Source organism: Leishmania martiniquensis, chromosome 7 (genome assembly GCF_017916325.1).
Source record: "Leishmania martiniquensis isolate LSCM1 chromosome 7, whole genome shotgun sequence".
Classification (NCBI taxonomy): Eukaryota; Euglenozoa; class Kinetoplastea; order Trypanosomatida; family Trypanosomatidae; genus Leishmania; species Leishmania martiniquensis.
Genome location: NC_090142.1, coordinates 107508 through 127202, shown reverse-complemented (window position 1 = coordinate 127202; position 19695 = coordinate 107508). Strand labels below are relative to the sequence as shown.

General features: G+C 65.1%; 1 protein-coding gene across 1 annotated transcript; it reads left to right on the top strand.

Annotated features, from left to right (window-relative positions):
- Positions 1-368: 368 nt before the first annotated feature.
- Positions 369-19154, top strand: LSCM1_07284 (uncharacterized protein; the record flags this gene model as incomplete). The annotated part of the gene is made up of 1 exon (XM_067324661.1): positions 369-19154. One exon carries the CDS (start codon positions 369-371, stop codon positions 19152-19154), a length of 18786 nt encoding a protein of 6261 aa, XP_067181018.1.
- Between the last annotated feature and the right edge of the window lie 541 nt (positions 19155-19695).

Here is a 19695-nt window from a genome sequence, read left to right as displayed (position 1 = left end):
TCGCGGCTGTGTCGCACTGATCGCGTCTTGCCAGCAGACGTCAACACGCACTCAACACGTGTGCGAAGGCGTCACCTTACCTTTTCTCTATACACCTGCCGTATCTTCTGCCGTCATCACCATCGCCCTCTCTCGCCGAGCAGGTCTCTCTCTCTCTGTTTGACAACCACCAGAAGATTCGTTTCTGTAGCTCGTGCGCGTGGTCATAGCGAGAAGGACACGCGTGCGCGCTCTCCTGCTGCGCTCCGCACGTACCCGTATCCGCACACCCACACATACAGACCCCTTTTTTTTCTGTCGGGGTGACCTCCTTCCATTCAGTGGCCCGCCCCCCCTTTTCTTCTCACCCGCCCACCTCACCAATCATAATGGATCCGCAGCTCCTCGTTCACCTGTTCGACAACTTCGGTGCCGAGGGCCAGAATGGCCAGCTGCCGTGGGGCATCTCTGCCGGCGATAGCATCGCCTTAGAGGCGCAGGGCGATGGCATCCGCTTTGAGTCGAACGGACGGGAGTGGAGAGTGCTGCAGGTGGGCACGGCCGATGATGAGATGAACCTGCCGCCGTATCGCGGCGATACGCAGCTGCGCGATGCCGCGCGGGTGCTTCCGCCCGTTTGCTTTGCGCCGCTTGTGTCGCACTACACGAGGCTGCTGCGCGATCCGCGCTGGGAGGTGAGTCACGTACCGCGCATGATGGAGGCAATGCTGAACGACCGCGTTCTGTTCCACCTCATGGACACCAGCCCGCTGTCGCCGCTGAGCGATTCGCGCGTGAGCGCCATGACGCGGTGGTGGGGTGTCATGGGCAAGCCAGTCCTACGGTACGAGAACAACACGGGTAGGCCGCTAATGTCCCTCATCGACGGCTACGGCAGCCGACCATCTGCTGCATCGGATGTCGCGGAGGGCCAGGATGACACGGGGATGACGGCGAGCCAGCTGCAGGCCGCTGACCCCCTCGATGGAGGCTCCTTGTGTGCGCGCGAAGAGCAGATCAACGGCAGTGTCGCCTCAGCTGCCGAGGATCTTGATGCCGCTGCGCGGATGTCTCTTCAAGAGGTTCGCCAAGGCTACCGGGATATCAAGACGGTGCTGACTCTCATCGCAGCGACGAGCGCGCCCTACAGGTGCTCGCGACCGCCGAACGCCTCCGTGTCCGGGTGCACGGCGCGGCTCGTCTTCTGCAAAGATCCTTCCACGATTTACCTCGGGCTTCTCCTCAACTCCGCTCTGCGGGGGCTGCCGAGGAAGGTCCTATGCAGCATGTCCGTGTTCCGCTTAATCGCTGAGGGGTGGGGCAGCTCGCCGAGCTTTGCTGACATCCTGCACGCCTGCTGGGAGGAGTACAATGACCTCCTCCGAGAGATCCGTGCGCTGCTGGGCCTTACGGATCCCACGACGGAGACCCCAACGCCCGCCTTTTTGGCTGCGTCACCCTCGTCCTTCGCCTGCATGGCAGCCGGCAGTGGAACGTTCGCTGCTGCGCCGTCTCGGCAGCAGCCGCCGCGCCGACAGACAAGTTTTCGCTGCCGGCTTCCGCCCATGCGTCTTCCGCGCCAACACGCGGACAACAGCGAGTCGGGCCGGCGTTCGCTGTTGCCGCAGGAAGTCCGGGGCGTTTCCGGGACGTCTTCTCTCAGCTCAAGTGGTGGACCGTCCTTAGGGGCCTCAACATCCACTGCGATCGTGCCGCACACATCCCTGCGGCAGACACGCATGTCAGCTGGCGGCCGCATGCAGGCTGTCGAGCTGGGCATCCCGATTCAAAACGCCAACGGCGGCGGCGTGCGCGGCGCGAGCGAGGAGGCGCGACAGAGCACTGGCAACAACACAGGTGACCCCAACGACTTCGTGACGGCGCTACTGGGCAACGCGATCAACTCACTCAGCGGCCTTCAGTTGCGAAGAAACACCGCCAACGGCCTTAGCGCTGGGCGAGGCATCGCGGCTCCCACGGGTGTGGATGGCATCAGTGGCGAGGGCGATGCCTCGATGGGCAGCGACGGCGGCATCAGCGGCAGCGAGCACGGCAATGCCCCGTTCAAGACGGAGGACGCCAACGCGATATGCCACGAGAGCATGCTGGAGTGTGCCCAGATACCAGAGCTGCTGCTCTGGTGGGCACGTTGCCGCCTACTAGCCTATCAGCTGTTGGACAACCCGTCTCGTGTGAGCGTCGAGTCTACGGGTGCACTCGAGTACTTTCGGGAGGTCTGGGCGTGTACGCCGCTGATCCGCGAAATCTTGGAGGACGACCAGGATGCGCTTTTGAGCGCCTCCGTAGGCTCGTCGGTGCCGTCGCGAAGACAGGAGAGGGGCTCATCGGAAGAGGTGGAGGCAGCGCGCGCGTCGGCGAGAGTGCGGTTGGTGGCACTGCAGGCGCGGGCGCGGCGACTCTACGCTGCGCTGGTCGGCGCTGTTGCGGATTTGTCAAAGTTTTGGTTTTCGGTTCGTGTGGCGCAATCCACGGTGAACGCGGTCGCGTCGAGCGCGCCGGAGACGAACACAGTGTGGAGCATCGTCAACGCCACGGTGCCGTCGCGCCGCCGCTTCCAACGGGAGGAATTCTCGACGTACGCGGATCATTGGCAGTACGCACTGCTCGTGGACGACTTTGTGACGCAGCCGATGTGCTTTCGTGTCTCGACGCGAGGGCGGACGATGGTGACGCAGCTGCTGCACATCCTCTCCGAGTACCCCACCTTCTACCCGGCTCTCGTGGCGCGCACACTGGCCATGCTAAACCGACGCGAAATGATCGTTGCAGAGCTCAACGAACGCCTCGTCAACGCCGTGGCGCGATGCCTCCGCTTCTATTTGCCACCGATGCCACCTACGCTGGCGGTGCCGCCAACGCAGGCCGAACCGCCGGGCGTCACGGCTGTGAACGCCACGGTGAGAAGCCCCGAAGGGACGTCTGCTTCGCTGCGAGTCTCAACGGCTGCTACCGCAGACATGGCTGACGGCGGCACTGGCGGAACCGCAGCGGCAACGCCTGCCACGAGGTCGCCGGTGCCGCCACCCGAGACAGGTGCCTCGCCGCACTTGTGGCGATCACCGGAGGACCTCTCGTCGCGCTCGTCGCCGCTCGCCAGCGAGCGTGCAGAGGACGAAGTGGTTGTAAACGGGGAAAGCGGCAGTGGGGATGGCGAGGCTGCAGCCCAACCCGCCGCTGCGCTTTCAACCAGCGATGGTGGGGTTGAGGCGTCGACGCGCAGCGGGGTGGATTACGAGGCCTTGCTTGTGAGGACAGCAAGCGATGCAGATGACGACGAGCCGCGCGGCGAAGATGATGACGGGTGGCCGGTGCACATCGAAAAGGCCTCGATGGACGCCCCGTCGCGGCGGCGGCGGCTGAGGGAGGAGGAGGCGAAGATGCCGGTGATCACGGTGAAGGCGTACGACGCCATTCTGACGTGTCTCGATGTGTTGCGCATGCTCGTCCGCAACGGGCACATCTCGGTGAACCCAATGAACCTGTTGTTCACGGTTCCCGCTGCTGCCCCCGCTGCGGCGGCGGCGGCGTCTGCGCTGACGCCAGCTTTACGGAACGAGCAGGCTGGCGGTCGTGCCGGCACTGAAGACACCGACGGCGCTGATGCGGCAGGTAACTCCTCTGTCGGCACAAGGGCGGCTAACACTAGCATCAGGCCGCTGTACGAGGCGTCGCTGCCCAAGTTCCAGTGCGACCTCTACACACTCCTGCACCAACTGGTCTACCAGACGCGCTATGGCCCCCTTGCGAGCGCTGCACTACGGCTCTTCTCAGCCTGCGTGCATTACAACGTGCGCGATATGGTTCCCCTCTTCGCCGAGCGCGGGCTGCTGAACACAGTCTTGGCAATCACGCGTCGGCCCCGTCTCTTTGCGGACGATAGAACAACCGCTCCTGTCCCGTTGAAGTTTGCATTGGACATGGTAGAGGAGAGCGGCGTGCCGAACATTGCGCGACGCGAGCTCGCACCAGGGACCTCGTCATCGCTGCCGCTGCCCTCACCGTCTGCGCTACTCATCGAGCACCCGCCGCCGGAGCTGCTGGTGCGCTACGTCCCCTCTGAGGACGCCTACTTGAACGCCGTGGCGGTGCGCATGGTTATCCCCGAGTTTGTCGAGGCTATGACGGTGCACAAGGCAACCCATGGCGTCTTTTCGAAGCACACAGAGTGGATTACGGCCGTCCTGCAGGTTCTCAATGTGACGCCCGCGATGTCCGTTGCCTCGCTGCTGGACATCGAGGCCCTATTCGACGGATCCGCGGAGACGTGCACCGTCCTCGAAGGAGATGATATAGATGCGAGCGAAGACGGCGCCATTGGGGAGGACGGGGAGCGGTGCCAGGGACTATGCACCGTCCTTCCGTCGCTTTCTTTCACCGCGGCATCCGCGGCACATCAGGGCGACCCTTTGCAGCAGCAGGTGGAGCACCACGCGACACACCAAGCGCGTGAGGCTCGGCTACTTCGCTGCCGGAGCAGTGCCGCCTACGCACAGCTTATGCGGGACCTCAGGAGGGAGCGAAGGAGAGCTTCCGGGCCGCTTCCGGCTCCTGCAGCGGGCTGCAGCTCCAGCTACGCCGACAGCACTGCCTCGCACGCGCATTTAGATGAGCGGTGGCAGCCTCAGCAGCGTGTCCATGGCGCTTCCCACTCGACCGCTGTGCGCGCCTCCGTCGATGTAGCGCTCACGCGCATGGTCGAGCTGCATCGCCTGCACCTCAAGCGTGAAGAGGTGGTGTACAAAACCATGCAAGGCGCTGTGAAGGAGATGCAGAGGGTGCTGACGGAGGTGCTGCAGCCGTCATCGCTCATCAGCAATCAATTCGCCACAGCCTTGCGGGCGGAGCTCTCGTTGCTGAGTCAGCGAGCACGCGACTTTGCACAGGCAGTACGTGCCGGGGCAGCCCGCCCGCACCCCTTTTCGCGCAGCGCTCCAGACAGCGATGATGCGGCGGCCGAGGGTCAGCCCGCTGCTGCTGCTGCTGGTGCCGGTTGCACCGGCATCAGAGGTGTTCGTCCGCGCACCCGCGCCGACTATGTTGAACTTCTCCTCCGCGCTGCGGAGCTTAGCCGCACGCTGAACAGCTTCTTTGCCTTTTTTTCTGCCTGTGAGTGGGACGGCCACCCGCGCCGCTACCGGATGAGTCGCCGCAGCCCCGAGCAGCAGGCCGGTCAGCAGGAGCTAGCGATGGTGCTGGAGTCCACCGTGCGCGACTTTCACCTGTCAGTGAATCAGCTATGGTCCTTGATGGGCTCGCATGCGCCGCTGCAGCTGCACGACACCGACGCCGCGGAGGGCACGGAGAGGCAAGCAGTGGAGGGCGGAAGCGTTGCTACCAGCCGAGGTGCTCGTGCCCTGCTGACCCGCGCCCGTCTCGGCAGCCCGCTGCAGGTGTACGAGCAGGGCAACGCCGACGGGGCCAGCTCGCTGCTCAGCTACGTCCAGGCCACCATTGGCCCCTCCCTCCACTCCCGCATCTTCGGCGACTACCTCCGCAGCGCCCCGCCCTCGACGCGGATGGAGGCGACACTGAAGTCAACGGTGCAGTGCATTCTGCATTACTCTTCGCGCGACCTCATCGGCGTACCGGAGGTGATGATGCCCCGTGACGGCGGCGCCGACGGCAGTGGCGATGGCGGTGAGGCCACGATCGATGCGGAGGGTGCTATGTCAAAGGCGATGCGGCGGCGCTGCTTGAAAGTTTTGAAGTGCACACTCGAAGGCCGCGGCTCGGAGGCGCCGCCGAGTGGGCCCCTCAGCTCGGCGCGGCTGCATGAAAGCGGATCGGGGGCGATGACGGGGGAGAGCGGAAGCGACGTGGGTGGTGTGCGTGACGGTGCATCACATGGTGGTGGCGAGAGTGCGGTGGCAGAGCGAGTGTATTACCACACTTCGGAGTCGCCTTGCAAGGATGTCATCTCGTCCGTGCTGCGGCCGCTGAGCGTCGGCGATGGGGCCTTCCTGCGCCAGCTGCTGGAGGCGTGGCGTGTGTCGACGTCGAGCTCAAGCGGGGGCGGCGGCAGTGGTAACGGCGCTGGCCGCCGCGACGGCGAGGGTGCGCCGTGGCGGAGCGTCTTCAGCGAGGTGGTGGAGTCTGTTGTGGATGCGCTGGTGGTGCGCGCCCCGTATACGGCGGACGAGGTGTCGGGGCTTCTGCGCAGCTTGCAGGTGAGTGCTCAGCATAGCAGCATGTCCACGGGCATTCTGTCTTTGTACGATCGCAACGCAGAGGCAGGCACGACCACAGTGCCTGTGACGCCGGAAGCACTGCCGGTGTTGATGAGGGGCCGAGGCAGCAACAGCGAGGAAGACGCGAACGCCGCTGCCGGCATGAATGCAAGCGATCGACTTCTTCAATCAATGCTGCAGGATGGTCGCAGCCTGCTGAACGAGCCCTCGACGGCGTGGATGACGGCAGAGGCCTGGCTAGAGGCGACTACGTCGACGGCACACGCAACAGCGACCGTAGCAGGAGAGGTGCCCTCGCCGGGTCCTGTCACTGCTGCAGCGGTGCCGCACCAAGCGGATGCCGGACCGCGGACGCGCGCAGAGGCCACAGCTACTAACGGTGCGGCTTTCGCAGAGGCGCTGCCTCACTCCGCCTTCTCCATCGCTGCGCCGTCCGTGCTGGCTAACCTTCAAGCAAGAGGCGGTGGCAGCCGCCGTGGCCGGCGCAGCAGCCTCGGCGGAGTCAGCCGCGGGGCCGACTCTGAAGGCTCCGTTGACAGTAGCGCAACATTGTTGTCGCCTCCAACGTCGACGCCACCGTCGGCGCTCGCGACCGGTGTCGCCAGTGACGCGGCCACTGCGGCAGGGCTGCCCGCGCCCACTGGCGGGGTCGGCGGCGACGGCAGCCGTGCTGCAGGTGGTGGTGGTGCTGCTTCCGCTACCGCGGCGCCGGCCACAACGCCGCTCTTTGCCCCTGTCAACGCGGCCAAGGCCCTGCAGCAGTGGGCCTTTCTTTCTCTCTTCACTGGTCGCCGTGCTGCGGACCAGTCGACGCGCAACTTCTTCTACCTGTCGCCATACCGGCGCGATGGGAGTACTCGGCCGGCGCTGCCTCTGAACGTGACGGGACTCCTGCGTACGATCCGAAACGACTTGCAGTGTGCCTTCGAGGATGCTGTGCGCAGCGCCAGCGCGGACTCGGGAAGCCTCGACCCCAGCTCTAGCAGCAGCGGTGTCGAAGGCGAGCACGCACGGCAGACGCGCCCGTCTCGGAGGCGTGCGAGGCGGCGCCACAGCCGCAACTCCGATGACGACGAGACAGCCATCACGGCGGATGTACAGGAGCGCTTGCACGTGTTCCGGCCACAGCCGCGTCACGAGAGCCGGGTAGGGGCGGTGACGGGCAGCGGCGGCGGCTGTCGTGGCGCATTCACCTCGGCACGCGTGCACACGGCGTGTGCGTGGCTTGACATGGACCCGCGCGAGCTGGCCACGATCAGCCTGCCGGGCTGCGTCGATGTGGAGGCGTGTCTGGGCGAGATTAATTTCACTGCAGCCCGTCGCGTGCTGTGGGAGCTGGCGGTTCTGGGCGCAGTGTGTACGGGGGGCAATGGGGCGACGCCAGAGTACGAGAGCGCGCCGCTGCATGAGATGCTCTCTCGTGCCGCGCAGCTGCTGCTGCTTCTCTCGCGCCTCATCTTTGATGTCCATGCAGGATCGGCGAGGCGCGCTTCAGCAGCGCATGGAGACGACGCTTGTACCTCCGAGACGGAGGCATTCGCGGCACCGCTGTCGCCGGTTGCAGCGACACTGAAGACTCAACTGCAGCGCTGCCTCGTGTACATGGCCGTGCTTCTCATGAACTTCCTCGAGGGCTGCGACGCGCGGACGCGGGGGCGGCACTGCAACCACGTCGAGTCGCTCCTCTACTGCGTCCTTGATGTGTGGCCGAAGCTGCCCGGGTTCCCAATGGTGCCGCACGTGTACATCGCGGCAATGGAAGCGGTGGCGCAGCTGAAGCCGGAGACGCTGAGCCGCATGTCGTTCAAGGCGCTGGCGCGTGGGTGGCAGGGCGATGCCGCAAAGGCGACGCCGACGACTGCGGCCACCGCGGTCGCCGCTAGCACGGACCCTTTTCCCATTGCGCCATCACCGCAGCAGAGCGAGAGAGGGGAAACGGCGGCCGGTGACGCGGACGGCGACGAGGCGGACGAAAGAGGCGAAGTTCAGCAATACGAAGCCGAGGAGGCGCAAGCGACTATCGCTTGCGACGGCACTCGTCGCTTCACGCCATCGCCATGGGCGCGCACGGGGCCCCTACACGGTACTCACGCTGGGGCGCCGTCCCCCGACTCAGGCGCCACGCCATACCACTACGGCCAGTATGTTGCACTTCTGCAGCAGCCACGGCGCACGCAGCTCAGCGCACCGCTCTCGACCGCCAATGAGTGGGCGCGTGCTCTGCCGTGGGTGTGCGATGTCGCAGCGGGTCGCATCTTCCCCTTAGACACGCTGAGCGAGACCGGGCAGCGACTCCTGCGCAAGCGTGTGTGCCGAGCACTGTGGGGTATGTGGACGGGCACAAATACTGCTGAGCAACAGTACGTGCTGGCCTACATGCTGCACCGCGTTCTCTCGAACGTGCGCGAGAATGTCGTGCTGCTCGAGTACATCGGCGTTCTGCTGACGCAACTGCGCGGTGTTGTTCTGGTGGAGGCCCTAGCGCTGACCCCGCTGCCACGCGCCATCGTGAAAGTGGTGCGTCAGGCCATCGAGGAGGTGACGGCAGAGCAGCGCGCCGAGGAGTCGTGCCAGCAGGCGCTGAGCGGCGCCAGCACCGGTGCCGCTGCAGCAGCGCAGCGCGAGCACCGCCAGCGCCGCCGTCGCTTCTACGCTCGGACGCATATGACCCTGCATGGCCAACTCGTGAGCTTTCTGAGTGTCTTCCAGAACGTTCGCAGCGACGCTCCATTGATCTCTGACCCGTTAGCTCGCACTGCCGCGACGCCATCGCACGTGCAGGCGATGGGGGCGCAGTGCAGTTACTTCGACGCCACGCGCAACACCTTCTGCTGGAATGGCCACCAGTGCCACCGCCATCACGTCGTCCCCGTGAACGGACAGCGTGGGAGGGACGGGGAGGAGCACCGTTTTGGCCTGAACACATTCGGCCCGGGGACGCAGCGCGCTCTTGACGAGATGCTCTCGGTGCTCGAGCACCACGGCTTCCCATGCCCACCTGCATTCTCAGCCACCACCACTGCCACGCAGGGCGCGAGGAGTGCTCCAGGGACGACATCAGAGAAGACCGCAGTGAGATCGGGGGAGGCGGAGGGGCAAACGGCAGTGCGCCTACACAACGTATCAGCGACCAGCGCCCCGACGCGGAGCGCAGGGCAGCTGCGGACTCACCACCCGCCGCAGCGAGTCGTGCGCGCGCCTCTGTCTGCGGGCATGACCGACCCTAGCGGACTGCAGAGCCCCCCTCAAAGCAGCGACGAGGTGATGCGAATCCTTTCGCAAGAGGGGCAGCCGTGGCTGCAGCGGCTTTTCAGGATGGACGATGTGTCCGCCGACGCCGACGGCAGCGAGGACGATGAGGGCAGTCATGACAATCCTGGGGAGGGCGGGATCGCCGATGTCGTCAGGCGCATGGGACCGCCACCAGGGGCTGTGGCTGCGGCGGACTTGATTGGGCCTGAGAATTACCAGCGAATTCTGCGAGGCGAGCATCTGCCGTGGCTACCTCTTTCAGCTCGACCCGCGCCTCCATCGCCATCGCTGCAGCAGCTCCGTGGCGGCCTCAGCGCTCCCCGCGATGTGGACTACGGCGGGGACGACATGGACGAGAGGGCTCAAGACGAAGTCACTCGCCTCACCGGTGCCTTTGGGGGCAGCCGCCGCGAACGGTCACCGCTGCGGCACCGTCTTCTCAACCCGCTGACCGCCACCGACTTCCGCGCCGACCCTTTGCGGCGCTCCATCATTCCGCACTGCGCCCTGTTCGGCCGTGACGTGTGCGAAGAGGTGGTGCGTATGACTCTTGATTTTATGGCCGCCCGGCTGCGTGACGAGGCGGCCGACAAGGCAGATGCGGAGGCGGCGAGCAAGGAGCAGCGGCTGCAACAGCAGCGGGTCAGTGTGGCAGGCGCCGCCTCCTCTGCCCTCGCCGGCAACACGCACCCGACCGATGGGGCGCTCTCGAACTCACCGCAGTTTCCATCATCACCGATAGCCTCCCCTGCCTCTGCGGCCGCGCTGCCTTTTCCTGGCATCCTTCCCGCTGCCGCTGCTGCCGCTCCCGTCACCATGGCGAAAGGCGTGGCAGCGCGGCTGACTCTGCCCCGTGTGGAAGTGGTGGAGTGCGGTGTAGACGAGGTCATCGTACATTTCTTGCTGACCTGCTTCTCAACCTACTATACCACCTGCATGCACATCGTTCGCACCCACCGCTCAGCCGGGTCACCCGCGCCGCCGGCAGCCCCATACGCGGCTGCTGCGCGGGCGACAGCGTTAGCCTCCGGTCGTAATGCCTCCGTCGATGTCGGCTGCTGCTGCATTGATTCGCTCTCAGTTCTTTGTGCGTATATCACTCACATCGATCCCCCAAATCGTGAGAAGGCGATGCTGCTGAGTGGGCTACTGCTGACGGACATGCAGCGCCTAGAGGAGGAGGTGTGGCAGCACATGGTGACGGTGGTGCACACCACCGTGCAGGTACACCGCAAGGGTCGGCGGCTGACGGAGGAGGCGCACGCCGCGCTCACCGCTCATCACCTGCGGCTCGCGCGTGCGTCGGCGAACACACCCGCGGAGTCATCATCGAACGCTCGCGAAGAGGGCAGGGCGCCTGCGACAACAACACGGAAGGGCTTTAGCCATCGGAAGCTCCGAGCTCCGGCGCCTGTGCCCGTGCCGTCAGTGAACAGTGCACCGCAGCGGCATCCAAGGTGGCAGTCTGTGACGCCAACAGAACAGGAGGAGTCACAGGCCGACGGAGGCGCAGCAGCGGAGGCGCCGAAAAGCAGCGAGGCTGAGGATTGTGCTGCTGCGCACCGCCACCTCATTCCCCTCAGCATTTTTCTTGCGAATCTCGAGCCGTATATCATTCGTCACCCTGTCGCCTTCTACCACGCGTTCCGTCGCTACTGCGAGGTGCGCTGGGTGCGCGCGGGGGCGGGCGAAGTGCCGGCGGCGTGGCTGGGGGTGTGGGTGCGACCACGGCCTCTGGCCTCCGCACCCGTTGCCGCAGGAAGTTGCAGCCACAGCCCTCGCACGACGCGTCGGCCCCGCTCTAGCGCCGCGTCTACGCTGTCGCGCGGCTTCGTAGAACGGGTGCAGTGCTTCGTACAGCACCTTGCCTACAATATCGAGGCTGGCCAAGGGCGCGCCACACACGGCGCTAGCATGCTTGCCGTCATGGTACAGCTCCCAGGCGTGTGCGAGGCGCTGCTTTCCCCCAGCTTTGAAATGCCGGTGCCGGCCAGCTACGCAGAATTACTCACGTCTACTGCTGGAGCGAGTGGTACCCCTGTCAGCACTGTGGAGGCGCCGGCTGCCACTGCTGCTGGCGCTGGAGGGGAGGGGGAAGGTGATCCTTCCACATCCGTGACGAACGAAAACGGCGGTGCGCCGGCGACATCTCGGTTGCCGCCTAAAATTGCCGTGCCGCCTTTTCTCGCCCTCGCGCTGTACTTCTGCTCAGCACTTGGGGAGGCTGGCCGGGGCACGAGCAGCGGTGGTGGCAGCCTCACCACCGGCAGCGTCGACTTCGCCACCGCCATTTTCGCGCACGATCCCGCGGCTGTGTCGGAAGCGGTTGCGCGCGCGCTTGGCCGCCTTGTCACCGCGGTGGAGGTGACCACCGTGCAGGCGGCGCGCGTCATGGAGGCCGGGTCTGGGCCCGTCGCGGGTGCCGAGGGTGACAACGCTGCCGGAAGAAACCGAGAGGCCAACGGGGAGGTGGTGACTGCGTCCGGACGTGAGGGACTCGCCGCCGCCGCTGCCGGTGCTGCTGCTGCAGCGACCCCTTCGCTAATGGAAGAGAGAGAGCCGACTGGCCAGCAGCAGCAGCTGAAAGCAAGTGACAGAGTGTATCGGGTAAGGAAGGCCCTCACACGCTGCCTGCATGATGTGCTGTGCTTCTTGGAGCGTGGCAGCCCGCAGCCAGCGACGGCGGCTCTGCCAGCCCGGCAGCGCGCCACTCAGCAGCGCATTGGCATCAGCAGCGCTGTGCAGGAGGCGTTTTTGCGCTTCTTTGACTACCTCGGCCGCCTCGGCCTCCTCGACATCCTCTTTCGCGTGTGCCTCCTGCAGTCGTGCGAGCACGGCCGCGACGCAACGTCGCTGCTGCAGCTTCTCGCCCATCAGCTGCTCACTTTGGGTGAGTTTAAGCTGGCGGAGCTGCTTTCGCCGTCTCAGAAGCGTCATGCTATGCAGCAGCAGGGCAAGCAGCAGCGCGTGTCGCGTGGGCTGCCGAGCATGAGCCCATGGATGAGTCGGAGCAGAGGCCCTATGGCCTTGCGCCGCCCATACCCTGGCCTAAGTGGGCAGGACCTTCCGAACACGCTGGGCTGGCCGCCGTCCCAGCTGCGTGATGCAGCAGACTCCTCCAATCTGCATCACACTTTTGACCAGCTGGGGGCGCTGATCTCGCGCGACATTCTTCGCAGCGGCGGCGACGGTGCCGCGCGAGTTACGGACAACGTGCTGGATGTGACCCCGAACTTTTCGGGTGAGCACGGCATGGGCGAAGAGGGTCCGGCCGCCGATGGGCTGCGCGCATTTCTTACCTTTGAGGAGGAGCAGCATGAAGGGGGCGTGGAGGGCGACGACCACGATGACAGCGGCACCGCTGACAGCAGCAGCGAATTTGGAGGGCACGCGGAACGCGGCGAGTCAGCGGCGCGGCGCGCGGCGCCTAATGCTGTCGAGAATAGCGATGCGTGGCCCCCGATGCAGCCGGTGAGGCGCGCCGGTGGGATACGGTCCGTTCAGAACAGCAACAGTGGCAGCGAGGAGGAGTCGAACGTGAGCATGCAACGCCGTCTGCAGCGCGGCGCCCCACCGCAGGTGCTCTCGGTGTCACCCGTGGACGTGGACGCCACTGCAGCGCGCCCATCCCAAAGTCCACAGCGGGATGCTGCCACGGCGGCGTCGCAACGAACTTCTTCATTAGGTATTCTATCGGGAGACACCCTTGACCGCGGCGGCGTCGGCGCCGATGACACGGACTTTCGCCATCGGGCGGTGGTGCTGGCGACGTATGAGGCAGCTGTTATACGCTCACTGCGCGCTGAAGAGGCGATGGAGCGTCGTCGGCGACGCCGGCACGGCGCCGACCGGACGGCGGCGCTGCCGACGGAGGAGGAGGACGACGATCAAGACTACTCGGACCCCGACGGAGACGAGGAGGAGGACGAGAACGCCCTCTTCGCTGACGTCATGGTCGACGACGGCGCCGACATGGAAGAGGACGACGACGACGTGGAACATCTATTCCGAAGTCAGCCGGAGATGCCTAGCTTCTTCGCGCCGTCCCCGCTGGGTACCCCACAGACCGGTGAAAATGGCAGCGGGCACCGCGACGATGATGACAGCGACAGCAACGCCGATGAGGCGCACGGCGACGCTGACGACGGCGAGGACGACGACAGCACCCCAGGCGACGACGACGACGACGACAGCACCCCAGGCGATGGCGACGACGACGAAGAGGAGCGGTATGAAGAGGACGAGGTGGATGACAACGACAACACCTCCTTGTACTACGATGAAGCGGGGCAGCTACTGTCGGGGAGTGACCACCTCGAGGATGCCCTGCTTGACATGTATGCGCCGGATTTGGCTACCGGAGGTGGCGACTCCGGCGCCTTGCGCCATGGCCTCGCACAGCAGACGTCTGGCCGCCTGACTTACCTTAGCGAGGACCCGGTGGGGCGCCCGGCAGCACCCGTCACAGGGGTGGAGCGGGCACAAAGCTTTGCCGCGTGCGCGTATCGTGCCATCTTGCTGACAGTGCGCCCGCTGGCGGCTCATAACGTTGTGGAGACGGAGACACCGCCGCCGCCGGTGCTGCACGCGTCCGAGGAGGAGTCTCCGGCGCCGGCACCCTCGCCGGAGGGGAACGAGCGCAGTCGCGACGGCGATGACGACAGCGTCGACCCGCCGCGCCGGCCACTGGTGGAGAGCCGCCAGCGCAGCGTTGACGCTGCCGACGACTCGTGCAGTCCTCCTCTTCAGCTCGATTCTGCCGCATCACGCGCTGCAACAACCGTGACGCCGGCTTCAGCAGGGCTGCGGCAGTCGCGCCGACCTCTGTCGTTCGCCAGCCCGCCGTCATCATTCTCGGCCGCGGCCGGGTCAGCGCACACCCCAAGCGACCAGATCATGCGCCGCGGACGCGACTCACGTTCACCGTATGACATAACAGCCCCCATCAACTCTCTCCAGGGTACCGCCGCCGCTGGTGTCGCTGCCAACGAAAGCGGCTCGCTCGATGCGCCGCCTCCCATCGACGCCACCGCGTTGCAGCAACCAGCACCCGAATCAGCCAACACGACAAGGGCAGCGGCTCCAGCTGCAGAGGCGGCACGGCCAGAGCCGAACGCAGCCAGCGAGGGCGATACGAGTGTGGAGGCACTCACTGAACGCATCCTAGCCCTTTTCGCGGCTGGTGACACCAACACCCACATAATGCCGCTGGCCGAGCCGCTACCGCCACAAGCCGCGCCAGAGAGAGCATCGGCTTCGCCTGCTGCGCCGACTCCTGCCCCACCGGCAACGCCGGAGCCATGGGAGGGCACACTCAATCCGCAGTTTCTCATCGAGATGCCGGAGGACGTCCGCAGCGAGATCCTGTTCGACAGCATGAACCTGCTCCGTGGCGCTGACGAGCGTGAGGTGCGAGGACAGCGGACGCGCCTCTACCCAGGATTCCTCAACGCGATGCCGGAGGATGCTCAGCGTCATGCCATCGAGGTGGAGGCGCGGTGGGTACGGGTAACAGGTGCTGACAACAATGCTAGCGAGCTGTACCAAACACTGCTCCTTGTTGACGCTGAGACCCGCCGCGACCTGCTGCTGCAGTGTGACCTCGAGCTTCTTCGCTCCTTTCCCGAGGTGCTGCGGGAGGCGACGGAGTTGCGCGCGGAGGTAGAGCGGGCACGCGAGGAGGCTGAGCAGGCTGCGCAGCGAGAGCAAGAGCGGCGCCAGCACCAGCGCCAGCAGGCAGAGCAGCAACTACAGCAGCAGCAGGCCAGCCAGCGTCCGCCGCACTTATGGATACTGGGCGCCTGGGACACCATACGGGAAGCGGGCGGCGGCGCAACAGCGGCGGCAGCGGGAGTCGCGTCCGGCATGCGCACCAGTTTGCCGCTCTTGCGGGACATGGAGACGGTCGAGGGTGTCATGCGAGTCATGTTTGGCCCGCCCAGTCAGCTCTACGAGGCAGTCAATCATGAGCTCTTCCTGGCACGCCGGTTGTACCGGTGCGAGGCGGTCCTGCAGGCACTCGAGTCGCCGACGTCTTCGGCCATTTCTCGTATTATGGGCGCCCACGCGGAAGAGGCGGCGGCAACGGCGGGCGTGAGTGATCCGGGGCCCATGCTGCCCCAGCTGCGCGACGACGAGGTGATGCGTCAGAGCGTGGTACTGAGCCAGCGGCATAGCGCGCACCGCGGCGGCAACGCCATGATGCGCCGCGCACCGCCGCGCAGTACCCCCATGGTGGCCGCTAACGCTGCCTCGACTCCTCGCCATCACCATCTCCCGCAGTTCCCCTCTCTGCAGTTGTCTCCGTCTGCGGACTTAGTGGCATCAGAACCGTCTGCGTCTCCATTATCTCCGTCATCGCATGCGTTGCTAAGCAGTAGCGGTGATGCCTTCGCCGCAGAGTGTGTCCCCTGGGGGTCGCGCGCAACGGTGGCAGCGCCGTCGACGTCGCTGGCAGCGCTGAGCGAGTCGATGGTGCCAGTCCAGGAAACGTTGTACCACCCGCTCGCCCTTCCCATACCTGAAGTTCCGGAAGACATTGTCAGTCGCTGCATTGAGCTGCTACGGCTGCGGGCGACGGCGCCGCTGGCGCTACCGTGCAACCTACTGACGGGCATCAGCTGCCTGGATCAGGAGCTGCAGCGGGTCATGCAACTGCTTATGTCCAACACAAGCGCGTCGGTGCGAATTGCCTGCCAGCTGCTAGACTTGATAGCCGCCACGCCGACGACGATGGCAGCCGAGGATACATTCCCCGACAGCGCGATACCCCTTGGCCGGTCCACCACCACGACCCACGCCAGCGCTGCCGCTCGCGAGTCACCGTCCTCGCCCCCTACGCCGCCGTCCCACTTCTCGCGCACATTGTCGTCGAGTGAGCTGACGGCGAACCGGCAGTTCATCAAAGATATCACGACACTTTTCGTGTCGCTCGTGAAGCAAAATCAGTCGATGGTGTCCGCCTTTTTTCTTCTGCCAGATAACACCGTCGACTTCGCCACGTTGAAGCCGCTCGGCGCCCCGCCGGACGCGGCGGAGCAGAGTGCGGCGCAGTGCGGGCTGTGGAACCGACTGTGGCGAGTCGCGCGGCAGCACGTGCATGTGCCCAGCTTTGCGCTGGCACTGGATAAGCTGCTGCAGCAGCTCCTGCGTTGCCAGCGCTCTATGTCGACCGCGTCGGAGGACAACGAATCGGGCGGCAGTGCCGACCCTAACGGCAGGGAGCAGCTCACAGAAACGCTCATCGCGCACCCGCGGCATCCGCACCGACTTCGGTGGACGAACATTCGCCTGCTCTCCAACTACGAGGACGGTGGCTACGTGTGCAACGTGTGCGGGGTTAACCCTGGCTTTGATTATTGCTTTCATTGCCCCTCGTGCCAGTTCGACCTCTGCGCTAACTGCTCGCGCGAGCGCCTGACACTCGCGGAGATGCAGCAGCGCATGCGGCGGGCCGCAGCCCTCATGCTGCAAACCGTGCCAGAGACGGTGACATCGATGATGCGGCTGCTGCGACACCCGCTGTGCCGGTCCGACATTTCGACGAACGTGGTGCATCTCATGTCGCTTGGACTGCAGGAGTGCGGGACTCGTGAGGGAGTGAGCAGCTCACCTGGGGGCGCCGCCGCCGCCGGCTCAGCGACGACCGCGGCACCTCTTGCGCACTCCGTCGCGGGGCCGCTGTTCAGCGGCGGCGGTGGTGCGTGTCTCGGCCCCATTCAGCTCCTGGAGCAGGAGCTCGTCGAGCTGGCTGACGCCAGAGTGCGCGCGTTGAAGACGGCGCGAGACGAGTTCCGCCAGGAGGTTTATGCGATCCTGCACCCCATGTCCGGTAACAACGGCCGCCGTGTGGGCGCCGCAGTGGCTGCTCCGGCCCCGTCGAGATCGCAGCTGGGCGGCGGCACCGGTGCCCGTGGGGTATCCGGTCGCCTCACGTGGCAGCAGCTGAGCATCCCAGAGGGCCATGTGTTCGACACGGACACCGTCATGGCGCTTCTCGTCAAGCTGGACATCAAGAACAGCGAGGGCGACGCTATTCAGCTGCTCTTCGAACCGTACGTGGCCACCATGCGCACCGAACCGCGCGCCTTCACAATGCTGTGGCGGGCGAGTCAGGCGTACCTGTCGGACGTGTCGACGCTGCTGGAGCACGTCGCGCCGAAAGAGGTGCTGCCGCTGCCCTCGTGCGTCTCGTCTATCCTACAAACGTTTTGCAAGTACCACCTGAGCGAGTCGCGGCTGCCCGGCGGCTCTGCGAGTGCACGCACGCTGACGGACAGCCGCAGCAGCTTAGCCGGAGAGACAGAGCACTTCCTTCGTGCCTCGACCAAGCCGTCGTCCGTGTCAGACCGCGCAGTTCGTGAGCTGGCAGAGCAGCCAGATGCAGCGCAATGGATGACGGCCGCAGGAACACGCCTATCTGAAGAAGGACTGAAGACCGCGGAGGAGCTGCAGCACCGCCGGCTGCCGCGCGTGGTGCGGATGGTGCTGGAGGAGAACCGCACGACGCTGAACACCCTCTTCCACTGGGACGGTAGCCTCCTAAAGGACAGCTTCTCCTTCCTCAAGTACGAGCCGAACCTGATCGACTTCAACTTCAAGCTGACGGACTTCCGGCGGCGGCTCGGCTTGCGGCGTGGGCCGAACATTCTGCTGCGCGTGAACCGCCAGACGTGTCTACTCGACAGCTTCAAAGAGCTTCAGCGGGTTCGATCCTTTGGCGGGCAGCTGCACATCCGCTTCCACGGCGAGGAAGGCGCCGACGCTGGTGGACTGACGCGGGAGTGGCTGCAACTTCTTTCCGAGGCCATCGTTGACGAGAGCTACGCGCTCTTCATCCACTCTCAAGACAGCATTTCCTTCCAGCCGAACCCATTCTCGAGCGTTAACCCGAACCACCTCGAGTACTTTCAGTTTGCGGGCGTCGTGACAGGGCTGGCGATCGCGCACAATGTCCCCATCGACATCCACTTCACGCGCGCGTTCTACCGGCACATCATCGGCCACCGCCCTGTCTTCTCCGATCTGCAGAGCTTCGACCCAGAGCTGTACGCGAACCTCAACTGGATCATGGAGAACGATGTAACGGACCTTGGTTTGACCTTCGCCGTCAACTACGACCGCTTCGGCTCCGTGGAGGAGGAGGAGTTGGAGCTGAACGGCAGGGACACGGTGGTGACGAATGCGAACAAGCAGCAGTACGTCCGCCTCCTCTGTGAGTTTCACATGACGAAGCGTACGGAGGATCAGCTGCTGCGCTTTCTGAAGGGCTTTTACTCGGTCATCCCCCGCCGCGAGATTCAGTGCTTCACGGAGAAGGAGCTAGAGCTGGTCATCAGCGGCATGCCCAACATCGACGTCGAGGACCTGCGCACGCACACCGTTTATGAGGGGTACAGCAGCACGTCACCACAGGTGCGCTGGTTCTGGGAAGCGGTCGGCTCCATGAGTAAGGAGGACCTGGCAAATCTGCTGCAGTTCGCCACCGGCTCGTCGAAGGTGCCGCATGGCGGCTTCGGACATCTCGAAGGCTCGAACGGCCGCTCGCTGCCCTTTACCATTAGCCGCTGGGCCGTGAGTAAAGAGGACCTTCTACCGCAGGCGCATACATGCTTCAACAAGATCGACCTGCCCGTCTACCCCTCAGCTGCGGTGCTCAAGGAGAAGCTAATGTTGGCGATCACGTACGGCAGTCTGGGGTTTACAATGGTCTAGTGCAGTGCCTATGTGTATGTGCGTGCGCGCGTGTGCGTGGAGGAGAGGGGCACGCCTTCCGTCTCTTCATTCCGCCCCACCTGCCGCGCTTTCTCGAGGCGCTCGCCTTCTCCGTCTCTCTCTCTCTGTGTATGTGTATGTGCATGATTAGTGACGTGGAACACATGTGCTCAACCTGTCCTGCGTGGCTGAAGCAATCCGTTGGTGCTGCATGCCCGTCTGATGGCCGTGGATGCGCTGCACTCACGAGTGGGGTGGTGTCTCGCCGAACGGCACTGCGTGCGCGGGGCCTCAGGCTGAGGGTGCTTCACTTTTCCTTCTCTGCAGCTCCCCATGCGGCGTGATCGGCACGCACCATCAGGCGAGCAGCGCCGTATGTACTCGTCGGCTATCTTGGAGGGCTCCATGGCACCTCTCGGCCCCCTTTCCCGCCCCCCCCCCCCACCGCCACCGCCGCTGCTCTCTTACCCTCCCTCCCTTCTCTCTTCTCTGCTAAACGCGCGCAACAAACGCCCACGACGATCTCACTTGCGCAATGGCA